Source organism: Gossypium hirsutum, chromosome D02 (genome assembly GCF_007990345.1).
Source record: "Gossypium hirsutum isolate 1008001.06 chromosome D02, Gossypium_hirsutum_v2.1, whole genome shotgun sequence".
In the NCBI taxonomy this organism is placed as follows: domain Eukaryota; kingdom Viridiplantae; phylum Streptophyta; class Magnoliopsida; order Malvales; family Malvaceae; genus Gossypium; species Gossypium hirsutum.
In genome coordinates, this window is record NC_053438.1 from 62,505,140 (window position 1) to 62,527,368 (window position 22,229).

The window sequence follows — 22,229 nt, forward strand, 5'->3', positions numbered from 1 at the left end:
TATTTGTTAAACATGTTAAAGTTATGATGTCTATAAGAAGGAATATTGGGATATAAAAAAATGAAATTTATAAGATAAAATCATAATTTATTAATAGTAGTGGATTCTTTTATTCTTTTACTTAATTTTTGAAAATAATATGATTTTATTATAAAAATATAAATTTAATAGATAATTAAAAATTAAAAAAGTAAATAGAAGAAAATATAGTTGTGTTAGTTGCCTCAATTTTAATGTATCTTGTTATATTATATATATAAAATGAGTTAGTATTTGATATCTAAGTAATGTATTTTTTTTTTATTTCACAAATAACTTTAAAAAATTATCATGTGTCTGTTGTTTTTTAAATAGTTTACTATACTCTTATAGGACACTTGTCAACCCCTGCTTATGGAGTCTAAAAACTCCACTGATAGTATACCAAATATGATTCCATATGATATATTATATTAAATTATATAGATTTATTGTTTATAAAATTTTATATATAAAATAAAAAGTGAGTTATTACATAAAGCTAAATTAATGTATTTTTTTAACACTTTAGTCAATCAAAAACAACACTTCAAACATAGAGTAATTGAATTTATTAGTGTGATAAATTTCCTTAGCAAATGAATTTGTTTAATCAAATATTTTAATAAAATAAACATTTTTATTTATAAATATGATAAATCTTATAAATGATAAAAATATATTTGTTGATTCAAATATCTCTCAAAACTCATATTTTTTACATATACGGGTGTCTGAAGTCATATGCATTGAATAATATATTTTAGTTCATATAATTGATGTAAAATAATATATTACAAAATAATAAAAATAATAAAATTATATAATTTTTTAATTATCAAACCATAATTATAAGATTTGTATATATTAAAAAAAGAATATGAATATACTCTAAATTAATTCATAAATAATGTGAAATTACTATATTTCAAGAATTTTTGTATATAAAATATATGATTTAGTATTATATTTACAATATCTCTATATATAAGTACATATAAGCATGAGTTTAGAAAAAAATTTAAAATAACGAGAATATTCTTTATTTTCCATCATATTACTAGATCGACATTTAACAATAAAAAAAAAGTTGAAGTAAAATAGAAGTTGTGATAATTATACATTTAAAAATAATTATAATGTAATCAAAGTTGTACATTTATTAGTTAAAAAAGTTGTACTAATTTTAAAAATAATTATACATTTAAAAATAAAGTTGATACTTGAATAGAACTCTATGCATAAATTATAGGAAAAACGTTGTGATAATTATAACTATAACTTATATTACAATTATTAGTTAAAAACTTTTATTTAAGAAAGAGCTTGTACTAATTTTATTGACGTGAAATTGAATTATTATTTGAATAGAAATCTAATTATCTTAATTATCACTTAATTAATATTAAAGTTAATTATAAACAAAAAAAATAATTATGTTAGTTAGTTATTGTTTTGAATTATGTTACCTTGCATTAATTACATAAAGTAAAATTATACTGTATGTTGAGTATGTTAAAATGCTTTAAGTATGATTCAAAAAATTTTTATTATACTATTTGAATTGATAAGTTAATATATTTTAATTATATTCAATAATCAAATTAAGAAATATTATTTTATATTTATTACTACAACTAAAAATATAATATTTAAAAATTGATTAAATATTAAATGTGTAAAATCACATGCAACAAATGTGACATTAAAAGTTAGTATATATAAAAGCACAAGTTTGGAGATGCTAGGATCTAGTGCCCTAAGTGTAATTTATTCGTTATTTATACTTGTAATTTTTCAAACATATTGATTTAAATAAAATTCCATTATTCATATTAATATAATTTGTATATGTCCTCAACGATTGTTGCACGCAAAAAAAAATGTAAACAAATATTGACTCATTAATTACCTAATGTTTAGCTAATGCTAAGTTGTAGTTCGTAGTCAGACTTGTAACACCCCAAACTCGGCCTAGAAGTTATGATCGGATATTGAGGAATTACATTAACTTATTTAAAAACTTTTGTTTTAACCAAACTCAATGCATGCTTCGAAAGCATAAAATTTGGCAAAACTCTCATAAATGTTTAAAAAAAACCAAAGTCCGAAAATATTTATTTAAAACTCAGAATTCGAATTCAAAGTCGCGTGTTTTGAAAGTACTAAAACAAACGTTCATTAAAAGCCACATATTTATTTATAGAAAACACTAAAGTGATTACTTAACCTTTACAGCGGAACTTTCCAGAGTTTTAATTTTGAAAATCAAATTTTCAATTTGATAAATCATAAGATTTTGCAGTTCAACACTAAAATACCAAAAACCAACAAATAGCACAAAAACCAAAAAACAAAGCCCAAAAACAAATTATAGTCCCAAAAAAGTTACGTAAATCACCATATTTAATTAGTCGAGAAAACAATTCGAGCTCTCGCACGCTATTTGGTTCTAAGTCTGACATTCACCTAAAACATATTAAATAACAGAGTGTGCTAGAAGCTCGGTGTGTGACTTAGCCCACATATAGAATTTCTTACTATAACAAGCACAATTGCAAATATCAAAACAAAGTTTTACTTATAATGTTCACATATGCAAATAACACATCAGAATGTCACATGTCTAGAAGTATATATCAGATCGGAATGTCATAGTTTTAAAACATATATAAAATCAAATGTCAAATCAAATTAGAACAAATCTTACTCCCATCTGCTACACACCATCTCTAACAAACCAATCACACAAATTAGGACTACATGAGTCCATCCATCCAATCACATTGTTAAGTGGTGGTTAGACCTGTCCATGGGCCGGGCCAGGCCGGGCTCACAAAAAAATTTCAGCCCGTTTACTAGGCCCGGCCCGGCCCGGCCCGAAATATGGGCCTAAGATTTTGCCTAGGCCCGGCCTGGAGAAAAAATATGGGGCCCGAGCCCGGCCCGTTTTTAATTAAAATTAAAATTATTTTTTTAATAAAATTAAAACTAATTGTTATTAAAATTAATTGTTAGTAAAATTATCAAATTATTAATTGTTAATTGTATTAATTGTTGTAATAAAATCTAACATTTGATTAGTAAATTTATCAAATTATTAATTGTATTAATTGTATTAATTGTTGTAATAAAATCTAACATTTGATTAGTAAATTTATCAAATTATTAATTGTATTAATTGTATTAATTGTTGTAACAAAATCTAACATTTGATTAGTAAAACAAACTTGATGTTTTATTATTATTATTTTGTAACACTAGTCAAGGAAATGAAAGTAAATAAACTTAAAATTAAAAACTATTATATTTTAAAAATAAAAATATATATATTTAATATTTTTTGGGCCGGGCCGGGCCGGGACCGGGCCAAAAAAATCTTGCCCGAGGCTCGGTCCATTTTTTAAACTGGCCTAAATTTTTACCCAAGCCCATATTTCGGGCGGGCCGTCGGGCCGAGCCGGGCCGGGCCGCCCGGCCCATGGACAGGTCTAGTGGTGGTATGCCACTATTAAATATGCATCTGTGATGCCAGACAGATAATTTGAGGTTGAACTACCTAACTTGCAGTGATACTACCAGAAGCACTTCCTTCATCATATCCAAAACCCACCCTAAATGCATATGCATAAACATGCTAACATACAATCATAACGAATCAGATATATGACATGCTTATGTAAATGTCACTAACATTGATTGTAACATCTGAAAAACTGAGTTAGAAGAAATTGGGTTTTGAAATCAAGAGTGGCCCATCCCTCAATTTTGAGTTTAGATTTTGGAAATTTATGACAAGTAAATTGATCTGGTTTAATGGTTAAGTGTTTGGGGTATATGTGTGAGGTTTTGGGTTCGAATCCTGTTTCTGGAAATTTTGTTATTTTGCTTAAACCCTTACCTTTGAACGTTGCTAGAGGTGCTCATGGGCTGGGTTCGGGCCGGGCCCATAAAAAATTTTGGCCCAGGTCCTAGGCCCGGCCCGGCCCAAAATATGGGCCTAAGATTTTGCCCAGGCCCGGCTCGGGAAAAAAATCATAAGCCCGGGCCCGGCCCGGCCCATTTTTATTTTAAAAATTTTTAAAAATTAAAAAAAGTATTTTAAAAATATTTTAAAAATATTTTAAAATTAAAAAAATTAAAAAAGTATTTAAAAATATTTTAAAATTAAAAAAAATTTAAAAAAAAGTATTTTAAAAATATTTTAAAATTAAAAAAAATTTAAAAATTATGTAAAAAATATTTTAAAATTAAAAAAAATAAATATATTTATTATATCGGGCCGGGCCGGGTAGGGCCCGGGCCGAAAACGTGGGGCCCGAGGCCCGGCCCGTTTTTTAAACGGGCCTCATTTTTTACCCAAGCCTATATTTCGGGCCTATATTTTTACCCAAACCCTCCCATATTTCGGGCGGGCCGTCGGGTCGTGCCGGGCCGCCCTGCCCATGAGCACCTTTAAACGTTGGGTTTATAAGTTAAATTTTGTTAATTGATGTCAAGAATGAGCCTGCTGGTTCAATGGCTAAGCTTTTGTATACTCCTTGGTCTTGTGTTCGAATCCCGACGAAAACAATAGGAAATAATTTATTTTGAATTTCGTTGTATAGTAGTTAGTTTCGATTGGCTACTTAAAACCTTCCAAAAACCTTCGGCGGGTTTTTCTTTTCATTTTTGGTCTTTTTTTTTTGCTATGTTTCTTCTGCCAATCGTTCTCGATATTTAGTTCTTCGTTTTAGTTTCTTCCTTTCAGAGGGACCTTTTCTTATGTTACGTTACGTTACGCTGATTCTGTACGGGATCTAACTTATCTTTCTAGTTCAATTCGTTGGTCGGTAAGTTCGATTTAAAGTTTTGGTGTCAAGAGTTCTTTGACTTAACTTCGATTTTGGAATGTTAGTTTTTAGCAATTTGACTGCGAGTTAACTATTTGTTGGACAATTGTTTGACGTTTAGGGACGGGAATTCATCCTTGTTGCTCCTGCATCGATTCTATATCAGGTGGGTGCCAAAACTCCTCTTTTTATGCGTTTTTCTTTGTCAAAATTGGAAACTGCCGATGGTACACGGGTGGCCACGCTGGCATGTGTGTTGGCCGTGTGACGAGCCATGTAACTCCCTAACTTCAAATTTATGGACACAGGCAAACCACATGGGCGTGTGCCTAGGCCGTGTAAGCCACACGGGTAAGGACATGGGCGTGTGTCCCAGCCGTGTAACTCACTGTTTATTATTTAGAATCACACGATCAAGAATATGGGCATATGCCCAAGCCTTGTGAGCCACACGGTCAAGGACATAGGCGTGTGTCTCGACTGTGTAACTCACTATTTATGGTTTAGAATCACACAAGCAGGGGACATGGGCGTGTGCCCAGGCCGTGTGCCTCACTGTTTATGATTTAGAACCACACGGGCATACGACATAGGCGTGTAATCTGCACGTATGTTTGTTATGTTTGAACCTAAGTGAATTGAATCTGTCAGAACGTAATATGCTACTGTCTGATGTGTGCGAATTATCCAGGTACGATGTGTATTTGTTAAGTTTGTTGGTACACCTCTACATTATTCTATTTATAGAGATATACGATATTTGAATATGCTAGATCGATTGTTACTGATTCTGTTTTATAACGGTGATAACCATGCACGTGACTTCATGACAAATCTGATATGATTTATTATGGTTCGAAAAGTCTATTTTATAAAACATGACTCTTATGTTTACTGGTTCGATTATTGAAAGATAGCATGTTTTACATGCTCATTACTCTGATTTTGAATATGCATGCCATGACACAATGCATGGGACTTGGGTTGATGTTAAAGAATGAGGATTTGTACTGGTAGTTAATGATTTGCATATTTAGTGGCTTGACCATATATATTTGATTGGCAGTTTAATTGCATATTGATAAGTCATCGTTGTCCGGCAACCTGGGATGACTTTATTGGTGTGTTTTTGATGATGAGTTCGGGGAGAACTCTATTTTGGTGTGAAACAGAGTTTCGAAAGATTGTTTCTGATAAATCTACATTCTGATTTGTTTGAAAAATACTGTATCTGCATAAACATACATGCTTTGTTCTGTTCCGCTCTGCTCCGTTCTGTTATATTATGTTCTGCTCTGCTCTATACCATTCGGTTTTGTTTTGCTCTATTCTGTTTTACTTGTTTCTGTTGTACTACCTTTGATTAAATCTCTGTGATACTCTAGAGCTATTCATACTGGTTATAAAACTACTCTTAAATTCTTTACGTTACTACGAGTTATATAGTATGTTCTGTTTATTTGTATTTGAGTCTGGTTATACTCGGTGCTTGGTAACTCATTTGTCTTACTTTCATCTGATCAGGAAACCATCTGATCTAGGATCGGATAGCATACGGGAGCTCGGTTTGTTTTTCATGGAATAACTACGAATTGATCTTTTGGGTTTGTAAATTGTCTTGGATTTGCCTTTCTTTCCTTTTGATAATCTCGTCCGTAACAGTCAATTTCTAACATGAAACTAAAAAATCACCTAAATCGACAAAAACAAATTTTTGGTTTTCAAAATTAAAATCCCAAAAAGAAATTAGTTTTCAATGCATTGGTGTAACTCGTCCAAGTTCGACTTAAACTTCCAGGCCAAGTTTGGGGTGTTACACTAATTATATCATATAACATACATAGAGTTTATTAATTCGAATCATGTTTATCATACACAATCATGCTTTCGGAATTATCAGAACACGGAACATAAACGTATTTTTCACTTACCTTACCATAGCACATACAGACACATACCAACAGATGTCACATTTTGAGTCTTAATTAAGCCAAACAGAACCTACAATATGTCACATACAAACACATATCAACACCATGTCCAGCTGGAAGCGCTTTTCTGCCAAATCCGCTGAAAACGTGTCCAACTAGATGAATTTTCCTTCTCTCTTTCCAAAATCGACCTATTCTTGTACAATATTATAATTTTTTTTATCTTCTCTAAACTTTTTCCCTCTCCAAAAAAGATCTTCAAAATAGCAGGAATTTTATCTTTTTTAAGATTACAATCATATAAACAATTATCATTAAAATTAATTATTAAAAAATCAAATTGAATAGCTAATTCAATTCTAACTCTCACATGCATAATTTATAGAGATAAGATTTAAACATGAAATTTCAAGATTTCAAGTAACTCAATCTTGCCATTAAAATTAAGCCAATACCTTATTAACCAAAATTTGAGCTTTTCAATGTTCTTTTCATTATAAATGTCTTCTTCATATTTGAAAATATTAATAAATTTAACAATTAAGTTTTAATTCAATAATAAAATTAAAATCTTGAAAAGATTGAAGTTTTAGGTTGAAGTATCACATTATATATTAGTTATTTACACATTAATATCTATTGACACCAATATTTCTCAATTTCACACTTGCAAACGCTTTGTTTTGAATCATAAGCTAGTGTGTAAGTTATTGGGAAATCAATCATCGTTAATATAAACAAATAGCAATGTGTGATGGCCATACCTTTTTTCTGAAAACCATGTGCCATCTTTCACACACAAAACATTATTAGCTAATGTAGTTAATTAATAAATATATGAAAAGAACAAACACTACAAAAACAAGAAGAACAAGACAATGGTAAATACTATTTTTTTTCCGAGTGAAATAATGTTCAAATCCCATAAATTTCAGTTATATTCATCGCAACAAACTAGATAAGCTTTAGCTGTAGTCAATTTTTTTCATATTCATATTTTAGTGAGTCTACTGTAAATTCGTATTACCTTTATTTATATTTATGTAAAAGGTCATGTATACATAAATAATTCATTACTCGAACTTCATGTGTTGATCTGATGATTAGAATGTTCACTGTTCCAAGTGTAACTTGAGTTTAAGTTACAATAATTGCGTTACTATTAGAGTTTTACCTTCCCCTCATAATTCAAGAAAAAAAAACTCATTACTAACCCAAACAATCTTAGATATAATACAATTTCAACAATTTTGGTAAGATTTCCTTCCTCTAAAAGGAGCTTCTTAATCCCCAAAATAATACATTAATCTTCAACTTCCTTTTTAAATATATTTTATGTTAGACATTTAGTACACTCAACAAGGATGACCGTCCATTATATTTAGTGGCCATTAGCAGTCAACTTACCAAATATATCCCCTAATCAACGACCTCAATTAGACTAAAGTTATATCCCATAAAACTCGACAACCTTCCTCCTAATTAAAACAAAATCTTCCCCTATCTATTTAGTTTTTTTTCTTCTAAAAATTAGCATACAAAAATTGCCTACTTAAAATTACATGCAATGACACTCATAATATTGCAACACACTTGCAGTTTTGTAAGAAATAGAAATATAATTAATTTGAAGAATTGAGTTTAGTGATTACGCTAAAATTTATTAGAAATATGCAAATAAGATAGTAGTTTGTGAGGGAAGATGACGAGAAAAACGCATTTATCTCTTGTCATTTTTTGTCGGTTTATTTCGTTTCTCACTTGTCTAAAAGAAATTTGTTGCCAAAAGAGTAAAAAGCAAGGAAATTTGATTGAAGCATGTGTGGTCCGTGAGATTTCAATTTTGGAAAATGGGAATACGACGGTCCATGAAAATGATTGTAAAACTTCTTTCTTTTCGGCTATACTTTTAACACTCAAGTTCTAACTACTTCCGTATCATTATTATAAATGCAAATAATTCTTTAACATAACTTTTTCTTTACAATTTTCTCGTGTAAATAATGATCCAAGACTTTCTTCATATAAGGAAAATTTAGAGAGTTCAACTATAATTAACCTTAATCACTTTAATATTAAATCTTATTAAATTAATAGAATATTTATCTACAAGATAAATATTAAATCGAATTTAATATTAAGATAATTATTTTAATACCAAATTAATAAAATATTATTAAGATAAGTATATTAAATTTATTAAAATATTATTATTTTTGGAATACTTAACCTGAAATCAAATTCTCTGGTAGAGTCCTAATAGGAGTGTAATTCTTCCACTGCTCAGCCACCGAAGGACCACTACCGCCAACCACTTGTTGGTCACCAGAATGCTGTTGTCGCAGCCGCTGGCACTAAGATGGTTTGGTTTTTTGTCAGTCCAGTCCAGTCATCGATTAGACCGTCAACCCGGTTTCACATACCAAGCTCAGTTCGACCAGTTTTGGGGTCTTGGTTTTAGTTTTGGGCTTTGGGGCCCAATTTACAATCTTTGGTCCAACTTTCAAGTTCAATTACCCATTGAGTCAATTGTCTGACTTGAAAATTAATTTTTAAAAATATCATATTAATTTTAATTAATTTGATTAATTTAATTTTACTTGATCAGAATTAATTTTCTCAAAAATCACTTAGATTTTCTAAATTAATTTTTCAAGAAAATTCGTTAATCAAATTTTCTAGTTAAACAATTCTTATGACCGCCCAATTTAATTCCACATCAAATAAATGGACTCAATTAAATTCTTTCCAAAGTCGCAGAATTTACTTCAAATTCAAATACAGTCCGATCAAACTTTTGTTAAGCTAGTGAAGAACAATTGGACATATACAATTAAGCTCTAGTAATTGCAATTATGTCAATAAGCATCCTTCTAATAATTTGCAATTACTTAATCATGGAGTCAGTCCACAATAAGTAGTATAATTGAATACTTCTTATTGTATACTCTTTATGAAAACAATTCATCCAACTGTTTTGTCCAATGACCTCGTCATGTGTGTGTTACCCTCATATGATATCCTTGATTCCATTAAGTTAAATCCGTTCACTCAAAACAATCTTATTTTATCTCATTGTCACCATTGTGTCTTCTTAATGATTAATACGATCATTGTCAACAAATGACTGTTATAAATTGCTCATTTGAGAACAAGCAACCCGTTGCCACGTTCCATATTTATCAATCTACACAATGCCAATGAAAGATATCATTAACTCTTTAATTGAGCTATGGATTTCATCATTGCTAGTAAAGTCATGTCATACACAAGTCATGTACCCAACATACTAGCTATTGACTCGATCATCTTTAGAGCATAAGCCTCCACTTATATCAAAGTACATGAGTTACATACGCATGGTTAGTGACTAACTCAAGATTTAGGTAAATCACATCATTAATGTCACAAGTGAATTAATTTATAAACAAATTCAAAATTAATTCATCTTGGGTCCAGTCCAATGTATCATTCAGTCAATAAATACATCATGTCTCTACCCGTGGAGTCAACTGCTCTGATAGCCAAGACTAGCCATCTCCTCAATTGGAACTGTAGACAATATAATAATCCTTCTCAGTATTTGAGTCAAATGCTCACTTTGATTCTTTTATGGAATTATGGACTTGTTTAGATTATCTACTAAAGTAAGTTATCTTTCTGGCAATGTAAACATTCTTACAATGCCACTTATCATCAATTTGAACTTAGACAATCAATTAACTAATATTTGTTTTTCACAATTTCGCTATGCGTGCAAAATATGAAAGACAAAAATACAAAAGACATAATAGTGAAATGTGAAATTTATTTATTCATTGTTCAAATACATAGAAAACTACTACATATTTGCTACAATATGGGCACATTTCCCAACAGGTGGCCATGTGACCTTATCTTAAGGAACGATTTTGCCCCGATTCACTTGTAAAATAACACACACCTGGATGAGCCACCAGTGTTGCAGGTTAATACGCTACTAGATGGTTGTGAATACACAACATAAATGTAGATGAGAGCTGTCAGATGGTTGTGAATACACAAGATAAATGTAGATGAGAGCTACCAGAAAGTATGTGGATAAACCACCAAAGTTGCAGATTATTAATTTACTAGAACTTCTTCCTATTCAAAGCGTCTCACCCTATTCAATGCAATATGACATACTTATAACAAATCAAAATGGGAGTGAATAATATGCTTATAATAGATCGGTATGGCAACGACAACATGCCCCTAACTAAATATTATAGCAGCATATGACCTACTCACATGGTTTTGGTTTAATGGTATCAGAAGGCATGTTGCAAGTACATTCACAAATTAAGATGCAATAGATTTATATATTGTTCATATATCATGCATATAATAATTTAATCAATCAGATCATGGTTCTAGCATTAATCATATAAGCAGAGACTCAATTGAATAAACAAAGCACTAAAATAGTTCGGGAACCATTCAACTAAAATAGTTCGGGAACCATTCAAGGACTAAATTGCACAAATACATAAAATTCTAGGAAAAACTATAAAATCTAAAAAATAGGGAACATGCGGCCGTGTGATCAAACTATGTAGGAAGCCTCGGACCGTGTGGCTAGGTTGTGTAACAGACTGAGGTCATATGAAAATTGTAAAATTAAGCTACAGGGGAGACACAACCGTGTGGCAGGTCGTATGAAGGGTCTTAGGTCATGTGAGAATAGAATATCTTAGGGTTTCAGGGGAACATGGCCATGTGAAAGGCTGTGTAGTCCACACGGGTGGCCCACATGCTTGTGTGGCCCTATCCTGAGGCACGATTTTGCCCTGATTCACTTGTAAAATAACACACACTTGTCTCCGAGATCTCAAACGTTGTTCCTTGTGCTTAGATATGGTTTTAGGTACCTAAATCGAGTCTGATTCTTGGCAATAATTATGAACGTTTGTATTGGTGACTATGAATTTGATCAGGAAACGAGTTGGAATGGAGAATAGTATTTGATTCGGGATCAAAAATAAATTTTAACAGTGATGATAAAAATATTTTGCAAAGAAAAATAAAGGCTAAATACCTAGGGTTTTCAAATTTTAAGTGGATGGATAGCAAATTTACCCCTTTTATCGAGAATAAAAAGGAAATGGGGGAGAATGGAATGACTTGAACTTGGTATTACAAGGAAGTAAGTAGAATGCTTAACCATTAGGCTACTACCCACACTTGTTAAGTTTTCACTCTAAATTGTACATAGTCTAATGTGGTTTTCATCCTAGGTTGCTGAAAATAAAAAGGAAAGAAAATGGAAGGGGTGGATAGAACCTAGGATCTTTAGGGAGTGCACTAACTAAATAAACATCAAAACTAAGTCATTTCTTGGTTATTTATTTCATCCAACCCAATATATTTTGGGGTGTTACAGAATATGTAATTAAAGGTATGTTAGTAATGTAAGAAATGATAAAATGATAATTTAGTGATTAGTGAATTTTATGAAACTAAGGATTAAATTATAAAGAGTGAAAAATTATTTATTTGTCATTAATTTATAATAGAATAGATGTAGTAGCATAGTGAAATTGTTGTAGAGATGACTAAATTTAATAGTTTAAAATTTGATATGTGGATAAACGTTTAAATAAAATGTTAAGTGTTAGTAAATAAAGTGAAAAGTGATATTGAAATGTTTTATTAGTGAAATGATTTTTCATGAATCTAAGGACTAAATTGTAAAATGTTCAAAACATACTATGTGAGTTAAAATAGTGGAATAAAATATTTAAATGAAGTGTTGTATGAAAGTATAGTGCTTAATGAAAGTAAATTGAAATCGTGTAAACTATTGTGAATATGTGATATGTTTGTGTTACGTGAATTTATGAAATGAAAGTATATTGTATGTGTTTATATGATTCAAAGAGATTGTGCAAAATGACAATTGTGTGTTTCAGTGAATTACGTGCAAACTAAAAAATGTGTTTTAAAGTGATATATGTGATATGTCAAGTATGTTTTATGAAAGTGAATATGTGAAAGTGTGAAATGATCATATTATGTATATGCTTATGCGATTTAAAATGAACGAATAAAGTGTTATGTGAATAAATGCCTTAGTGAGCTCAAAGGATATATGATATGTGATAATGAAATGATTTTTGGAGTTGAGAGGAGTTGAGGGGTTCGGATGGAAACCGGCCTGGTGTAGCTCGAGGGGGTTGAAGGGGATTAGGAGAAGAGAAATGGGTTATGTAATATGTTTAATGGAGTTTTGTATATTTTCTGGAGTTTTGTTATTAGAGTTCCGCTATAGGCCAGTAGTTTTATTTTGGCTTGGAGGTCTAGAGTATATCGAAATACCATATGTTAAAATTGATTGAAACTCCTCTGAGACTCACTAAAGACTACAAAAATGATATGTGAAACTAAAGGTGCGTGTATATGTGTAATAATATGTGAAAATAAAGATAAAAGTGAACATGTGAATTAAGTGGTAAAAGATATATATAGATTAAGTGTTTATGTTATGTTTGTGAAATGAGAGAAAGATTTTGATATGTGAATGTGAGAGTTAATTAGTGATAATATATGTTGGAGTTAAGACTATAAGTTATATATTTAATTTAAATGATTTTATGTTTTGGAAAAAAATTTTAAGTATATTAGTCAAAAAACTATGTGAATAAATGTTATTAAAAATATTTAAATTGTATTTATATATATAAATGGTAAGATTGGATTCAATTGAGTACTTATTAAACTATTCACATAGCTTAACACGTTTCTTTTAAACGCGTGGGTGATAGATAAGTTTTGAAAAGAATCAAAGATTGCTACTTTAGTTCAAATATATCACTCCTCAAGCTTCAAGTTCAAGCCTTATGGTACATATATTTTGGACTTTAGTTTGGTATGTACTTAGGCTTATGAGTAAAAAAATGTGAATTATGTATGAATAATAATGTTTTGTGTTTAAGTTACCTCGATTATAATGAAACAAGAATATATGTAAGTGGTGAGTTGGATTAGGTGAGGGGTGTTACAGTTACTCTCGATTCCCATTAACCTAGGCAAAACTTATTAAGTTTTGCTTACATAAGAGTTATAATCTATTCACTTTTCTATAAAGTAAAGCTAAAAATCAACATATGATGATAGTTCCATAAGTAATTTGACTTGATCCGCAAGAAACCAATCTTTAAGCCTTCAATTTTAACTCAATTGGTCTTCATGTTTTAGGCTTTACTTGTCCAATATCATCAAAAACAAATACATCAATGTTTTTGTTTTAAAATTTGTCTACTCTTCAAAAGGATAAGTATGACCATGAAATGGTGTCTGAAGTTGTAACCACTATTTTAGCCACAGAAACAACCACAAAATAAACATTGGTATCAAATTAATTAATAACTTAAATACTATAGATGAATAGATTTTATATATAATACCTATGAATAAGAAATGTATACATATGTTTTAAGTCCCCACTTCTGCTTTTTATAATTCTATGATAGAAGGAAACATGTGTCATTTTTGTTAACATTTCTTTTTGAAAATGTAAAACATCGAAAAAAAATATGTTCGATAAAATATTTTAAAAATAATTTTTGGAAGATGAAAATAAAACATATGAACATCAAAATATAAGTTGTTTTCATTGAAAATGTTTTGCAAAATTGAAAGGTTGAAAATAACAGATTTAAACTTAAAAAAATTAACTTTAGTTTAAATTTATATAAACACAAAAATATTTTTTTAACAATTTTTAAATATTAAATTTGCGACCTTAAGTTCAAATCCATATAATTTTAATATTTTATTTTATTTTATTTCTCATGTTTCTGTTATATAAAAATAGATGTCAAACATATTTTTCATGTTTTCATTATTGAAAACAAAAATTTATTTCTATTTACCAAACACATTTAATATAAAATTAAATTTTTTTTTAAATGAAAATAAAAAATATTTTCATAAATTAAATGGAACCTTAATAAACAATACTTAAATTAAAATGAAATTATGCATTAAATAATAAAAATGTACTTTTATTAAATAAAATAAACATAAAAAGCATTATACATTTTAACTTTCAGGTGAAAGTTTAAAAAAATTTTGACTAAAAAATATCAATTGTGACATTTTAATTGGGATATTAGGAGTATTATATTCTGACAAGATGCAATTAGAAGGTTACTCTATGGTACTGATATAATCTATACTTGTCCAAATCCGATTTAATTTAGAATATGGGTGTTAAATTTTGTCCAAATCCATCCCTATTTGTAAATTTTAAACCCATTCATATTTTAAACCTAATAATCTAGAATTTTTTTTTTTGTAAAACCAATGCATACTTTATTTCTGTTTTACGGTCCATAAATATTAATCCTTTCAGGGTTTATGGTCTCTTCTCCCAACAAAGTTGTCTATAGGGTTCAAACGTGAGTTTTCTTCCTGTCCTTAGAAGTACAATATACTTTAACACTGCGCCCAACACTTGTTAGTAAATATAAATAATTTACCATAATTTTTACTGTATACATTATAATATTATAGATTATTATAGATTAATTTTTTCTATGATATAAATTACATAATATATAATATAAAATAGCTAACAACCAAAAAAAAAAAGTAAGTGGTTAAACTTTTGTGTTCGCATCTTAAGCTTCAAGGTTCGAGTCTTGTTGTCAACATCTCTTTCTTTCTATTGTAATGTAAGCTTGGATTGTAAAATTGCTTATCAATAAAATGATGGTTTAAATATGTTAAAGATTTTCGTACTCTTTCAAAATTTAAAATTTAGTCCTTATATTTTTTTGTCGTTAAGATAGTTGATTTGGCTGTTATAAGAAAAGGTAAAATAACTCTTTTACCCCTCATTATTTATAGTTTTGAGTCAATTTGGTCCTTACTCATTAAAAATACATAAACAATTACAAAAAAAGTTGTTTTAAAAGTTAATTGTGTTCTTTTTGTATTTTCAAAAAAACATTTAAAAAATATGAAAATTTAAAAATTCTTTAAAATTAAAAATAAATTTAAATTTAAATAATTTAAAAATATATGAAAAATTCTAAAAAGTGTTATACTTAAACCATCTATGGTTGGTGCCAAGTCTGGGTCTAAATTTTTTTTCAAGTCCAGGCCCACCCAAAAAGCCCATTTTCATCGTTCAAAATTAATAAAATATAAAATATTTTTTATATTAATATTTTTTTAATTTAATTTATTTTTAAAAATATTTTTTATTATTTAAATTGAGTTCAGGTCAACCTGACCCAATTAGGGACATAAAAGACATTGTCCAAGCCCAACCCCAAGTTAGGTCGGGCCGAGCTTGCTTGACCCATGGATAGTCCATGAAGTTTGACCATTATTATATAAACTAAGTAAAGTAAAGTAAAGGGATCATAAATGAAATTGAACCATTATAATATAATGAAGAAACTGAAATTTGACCATTATTATATAATAAATTTTAGCGTAGCATAGAGACCGAAACTGAAGTTTGATCATTATCATATAAACTAAGTAAAGTCAAGGGATCATAAATGAAATTGAACCATTATAATATAATGAAGAAAATGCAGGACACATATATAATATATAGACATGGATAAATTTCAAATTGAAGGCTATTTTGTTAAAATGAAAAAAGGAGCATGGTGTCCACGTGTCATTAGGAGGTTCCTTTTATATATATATATATTCATCAATTCAGCAGGAAGCCAGGCGGGCTTGCAGGACTTGAAGTCCGTTGATGGAAGAATGAGTGTGAGAAAAATAACTACCATTTCTGGTTTTTCTGGATTTATAAATACAAATTTACAAAATTCAGTTATGTTTAAGGACAAGTCAACATTGAATTCATGATATGTATGAGAACATAAAAAGTCAAAACAAGCCACAACTTGAGTATTCAAATTTTGGCATAAAAGGAAGAAAGAAAGAAGAGATATGAGATGACTTCTTCAGACAATTGCGGCTCCCATCAGCCCGCACAAACCTACCCAATGCAATTTAGGTACTTGCATTTGTATTCACAAAAGAACAGAAGGAAAAGAGAGATATGAGTGAATAACAAGACCGCGTCTGCAATCTGCCAACCACTACGATTCCATAAAGATGAAGTCAAATGAGATTACATAATTGGGTGAGCCACTCCCCCATTATCATTTTCTATTCTGCAATTTGACTTTCCTATTTCTATATTAATCATGCTCTTTTTTACCTTTCAATTTCTAATTTACAATCATTACCAGATTGTTAAATCTTGGAATCCTCTTCCTTCACTTCAATTTCCAATTAACTGTCTTCTTTTTTTATTTTCACATCTATATTTTACTCAATCAATTGTTCTGAAAGGGTAAACAACCACTTTTCTTTTTCATTAATTATGCTTTTTTAGATATAAAGTTAAAATCTTAAATTAGGGTAAATAGTCACTCTATTTTCTAATACAAATGATGACATTTTTAAAATAGAAAATGTTGCAGATATTATTTAAAAAGAAAGGAAAAAAAATTATAACTTAGAAATCTAATATTTAACATTTGAAAAACCTTATTTCAGTATATTTGTAAAGATTTGATCAATTCAAAATGTTTTAGCATTTATTTGATCATTTTGAAAATTTTGATTCTCATATGAGTAATTCTCAAAACATTTGGACCCAATTTGAGTATATTTAATGAGAGAATATATGTTCGAATCTTGGAGAAAACATTGTTTTGAAAGATAACCATAAACTTCGAACATAAATTGTAAAACTAATATGAATGATAATAAACAAATGTTGAGTTTTTTTTTTAAATCAAAATCCAAGCCTAGTTTTGTAAAATTGAAAATAGAATTAGGGTTAGTTTAGCATAACTTTTGAAAATGCTGTGAAAAAATGCTTTTGAAAAGTCTGATTTAAGATTTAAAAAGTGTTACTGAGAAATAAAATGCTCATTTTAGACATTGTATTATAAATTAACCAATATGCATTTAAATAATGTTCAAACCAGTTAATATTATGATACTTTAGCATGAATATAAAAAATAATTTATTCTAACTTATTAATATTTTAATATATGAAATATAAATTTTAAATATTTTAAGTAATTACTATTAATTGTTTATAAAATTTAATTAGAATATATAAATCATATTTTAAATATTAATACATTTATATTATTTTAAAAAATAATACTGCGGAATAATGAGTTTCTTCTTTTTCGGTAGCAAAAAAAAAAGAAAGGAAAAATAATTAAACACTCAAAAATACTTTTGGGGGAAGACAAGCTAAAAAATTTAATTCTTTCGTTTGGCTAAAAGTAATTTTGAAAAGTAAAAAAATCGAGATATGCTTTTCCACGTCATTGCTAAACATAGCTTTAATCGATAATAAATTTAATGAAGTTTGGATTTGAGTAAGATCCTATACAACATAAGTTGGAAAATATTTGAAATTGAGAAATAATTGAAAAACAAATAGGAAATTGAAAGAAAAAGAAAATATAAGTGTGGGCGGCCAGTGAGGGACCGAATGGAAACCGAGCAACCACTCTTTTGAAAGTGTCAACGCCTAGTTTACCAAATCCAAAAAAGCAAAAACTAAAGAAAAACCAATGGAATAAAATATTTCATTTCATTTCTCCAAACTAACCACATCGATACATTTATTCTCTTCTCATCCTTTTCCTCCACCATCCCAACTCTTTCATGGCTGTCATGTTTCAGACATTGATTTCTCTCAACCTGTTGGTTGTGTTTTTCATCTCTGTCTTACCTTTCTCTTCTTCCCAATCTTCTCCTCAAAATATTGAAGTTTTCTTCCCTACTCAAACTCCACCGCCTACCCCTCAACCCATCTCACCGCCACCCCCACTAAGACCACCAGAGTCACCACCGCCAATCCCACCACCATCATCATCTTCATCTTCTGGGGATGACGACAATAGTACTATTGCAAAGGCAGTGGCTGCGACAGCCGGAAGCACTATTGTTATTGCCGCAGTATTCTTCTTTTGCATCAGAAGATATGTTCTTGCTCAGCGCAAAAGCGAGAGAGTTGGGAATAGTTCCCAAGGAGGTCAGCCGAGGGTTCCACCAGATGAGTTCGCTAGAGTTAATGGCAACATAAAGGGTTTAATTGTAGATGAAAACGGTTTGGATGTTCTTTATTGGAGACAGCTTCAGAACGGAGATAACAAAATTGAGTTCCGCCAAGAGGTTCTGCATGTTCCAAAGGATGAAGAAGAAGGTGGTGGTGGAATGGTTAGAAAAGGAAGTCGAAGCAAGAAGGTAGAGCCTGCCAATGAAATTCCTTTGCTTCGTGGGAAATCTTCGACATCCCACGTTCCACCTCCTGATGATGATGATTCAAGTGAAAATATGGGTCCTTTAACTCCTCCACCTTCCTCTCATGGGATTGTGTTAAAAGCTGTCGAGAAAATGGAAGCTCCGCTTCAATCAAAATTTGTGCCTCCACCACCTCCATTACGGATTCAAAGCAATAAAAGTCCAGTGACACCTCAGCCTCCACCTCCACCGCCTCCACCTTATAGAACTCCACCGCCACCGGTTCCAGCGAAAGGCCCTGCCCCACCACCACCGCCACCTTTTAATAGAGTGGGTGGTTCAACTACGTCCTCTAAACCTCCGCCAGCAGCCAGAGATAAGTCCAGTACGGGTAAACCAGGGGAGTCTTCTGGAGATGGTGAGAATAATCAGGTGAAATTGAAGCCATTGCACTGGGATAAGGTGAACAAGAAAAATGCTGATCATTCCATGGTGTGGGACAAAATCAATGGCGGGTCTTTTAAGTAAGTTTTCAGTTTCATTATTTCTCGAACACTTAAGCCAACTTTGTTCTTTTCTGAACAAAAAGCAATGTTTTTTTTTTTAAATACTGATTATATCTCTCTTTTTTCAATTGATTCTTCAGGTTCGATGATGATCTTATGGAAGCTTTATTTGGATATGTAGCAACAAATAGGAAATCCCCTACTGGTGATAGTAGCTCAAAGAACACACAGAGTGTTAACAATGGCTCACCATCACAAATCATGGTTCTGGACGCTCGAAAATCACAGAACATAGCAATTGTGCTCAAATCTCTAGCTCTCTCTCGTAGAGAACTCCTTGATGCCCTCAATGAAGGCCAAGGTCTTGAAGCAGATACTCTTGAAAAGCTCTTGAGAATTGCCCCCACTGAAGAAGAACAGTCCCAAATCCTTGATTTTGATGGTGATCCAACAAGACTTGCTGATGCTGATTCCTTTTTGTTTCACATTTTAAAAGCTCTTCCCTCAGCCTTCACGCGCCTTAATGCCATGCAGTTTAGATCAAACTATGACTTGGAAATTCTCCACATGAAGGAGTCTTTACAAGCTCTAGAATTAGGGTGCAAGGAGCTTCGTTCTCAACGACTGTTTATGAAACTCCTCGAAGCAATACTCAAGGCCGGCAATCGCATGAATGCCGGAACTGCCAGAGGCAATGCTCAAGCCTTTAACCTTATGTCACTGCTTAAGCTCTCAGACGTTAAAAGCACCGATGGAAAGACTACTCTACTTCACTTTGTGGTGGAAGAAGTAGTCCGGTCTGAGGGAAAGAAATGCTTTATCAGCAGAAGTCATAGCCTGACCCGCAGCAGCAGCCGAAGCAGCAGTAGCATCTCTGGCAATTCGACATCAAAAGAGGATAGAGAGAAGGAATATGTAACGCTGGGATTACCAGTGGTAGGAGGCCTCAGTGCTGAGTTCACCAACGTGAAGAAAGCAGCCGCCATAGATTTCAAAATATTTTCAGGCACTTGCTCGGCTCTTGCTGCTCGTGTAGCAGAAATCAAGCAGCTTGTATTGCAATGTATGGCTGATGGAAAAGGGGGATTCGTGCAAGAAATGAAAGGGTTTATCGAAGATGCCGAAGAGGAACTGAAGGTTATAAAAGAAGAGCAAAAAAGAGTGATGGATGTTGTAAAAAGAACAACAGAGTATTATCAAGCAGGGGCTTCTAAGGATCCTTTCCAAGTATTCGTTATAGTTAAGGACTTCCTAGCCATGGTCGACCAAGTCTGCGTCGAAATAGCTAGGAACCAACAAAGGAGGAAGTCATCAACTGCAAATTATGGATCACAATCACCAAATTCACAAGAATCAAGAACCAAGATGAGGTTCCCGGTTTTGCCAGCAAATTTCATGGCAGACAAGTCCAGGAACAATTCTAGCAATTCGGACGCAGATTCATGAACATGAGCAGATATTCATCGGAAAGGCAATGTACATAGACATCATACGAAAGATGTAGATTTGGAACAAGTATAGAAAATTTGTTTTTTTGAATTCTTCCATTTGTTTTGTACTAACTTTTGATCAAGTGGTAAATAAAATTGGAATCCGATTTTTCTGATTTGAGCTTGTTCCATTGAGTGAGCACTGGAAAAGATCATGCATTGCTGAAAGTGATATTAGATTATGCAATCTGTCAGGAAATGGTTTATGATAGGTTTAAGCAATGGATTATAGATAAATCTAATATATGCACATTGAGACTCAGTGCAGCAGAAGAACACTGATTTTGATAGGGAAAATTCTACCATTAGCCAAAGTTTCACAAAAAATTAGTGCCAACATTCACAGTTTCTTCTTCGTGACTACCAAGAAAAGGAAAAGAAAAAATGTTACATCATCTTTTGAATGGGTATCTGTTGATGATTTTAATGGAAAATGAAAATAATAATAACAATGACCGAGTATTCCATTGCACATTGCTTATAAGTATAGGTTTGAGACTCTGTCGCATTGTGTCTTGCAAGTAGACACGCAATAACAGCCATCACACCTTTTTGCTTGTGAGTTGGGCAGTTTTACCCCCTCATACAAGAACAAGCAATTAGAAAGGATAGCTATTGTCCTGTATGACAAGTTGTCGTTCTCAAATAAGAAGAATGTGTCTTCCTTAAATGAAAGCACCAGGAAATGTTTCTGAACGAAGGCTATTATTTTGTTAGTACAAAGGAGTCCCCAGCTTGGGATAGGGGAAAGAGTTGTAAATGATTGGATTCAAACCTCTAAACATGTTGAACATCACCTCTTAAGAATGATTGCATGAACCAATTAAGCTGAACACCAGTTTCGAATCTAGGTGATTATGCCTATCTAAAATACAGACATACATATTACAACTTGCCCTTGCAGTCTTCTCAAACAGGACACCTTAACCGTCATAACCCAAAGTTTCAAGCAATATGCCATATTTATTAAATCCAATCCAAACTACCCTAATTATAATAACGAAATGAATCCAATGAAAAGTAAAAAATTTTAGGCAAGAAAATGAGAAGTTGAACTAACTATGACTTACTATGCAATTTCTAAAGTGTTATTTAATCGATACAAGTGCCAAACTTTGATGTTCGGTAATGAAAATAGACAGCGATGGTGCCAACCCACCACTTTAATTTTTCACTTAATC

The 22,229-nt window shown here is 31.1% G+C and overlaps 1 protein-coding gene across 1 annotated transcript; it reads left to right on the top strand.

Annotated features, from left to right (window-relative positions):
- Positions 1-18,275: 18,275 nt before the first annotated feature.
- On the top strand, positions 18,276-21,164 carry LOC107909612 (formin-like protein 4). The gene is made up of 2 exons (XM_016837209.2): positions 18,276-19,576; positions 19,699-21,164. The coding sequence occupies exons 1-2, from the start codon at positions 18,474-18,476 to the stop codon at positions 21,002-21,004; spliced, it is 2,409 nt and encodes an 802-aa protein (XP_016692698.2). The 5' UTR covers positions 18,276-18,473; the 3' UTR covers positions 21,005-21,164.
- The last annotated feature ends 1,065 nt before the right edge of the window (positions 21,165-22,229 follow it).

What these genes read in the sequence shown, in the direction of transcription:
- LOC107909612 (XM_016837209.2), top strand. Translation starts at nt 18,474, where the DNA reads ATGGCTGTCATGTTTCAGACATTGATTTCTCTCAACCTGTTGGTTGTG. An exon ending in ATCAATGGCGGGTCTTTTAA is followed by an intron (nt 19,577 to 19,698) that starts GTAAGTTTTCAG and finishes TTGATTCTTCAG; the next exon opens with GTTCGATGATGATCTTATGG.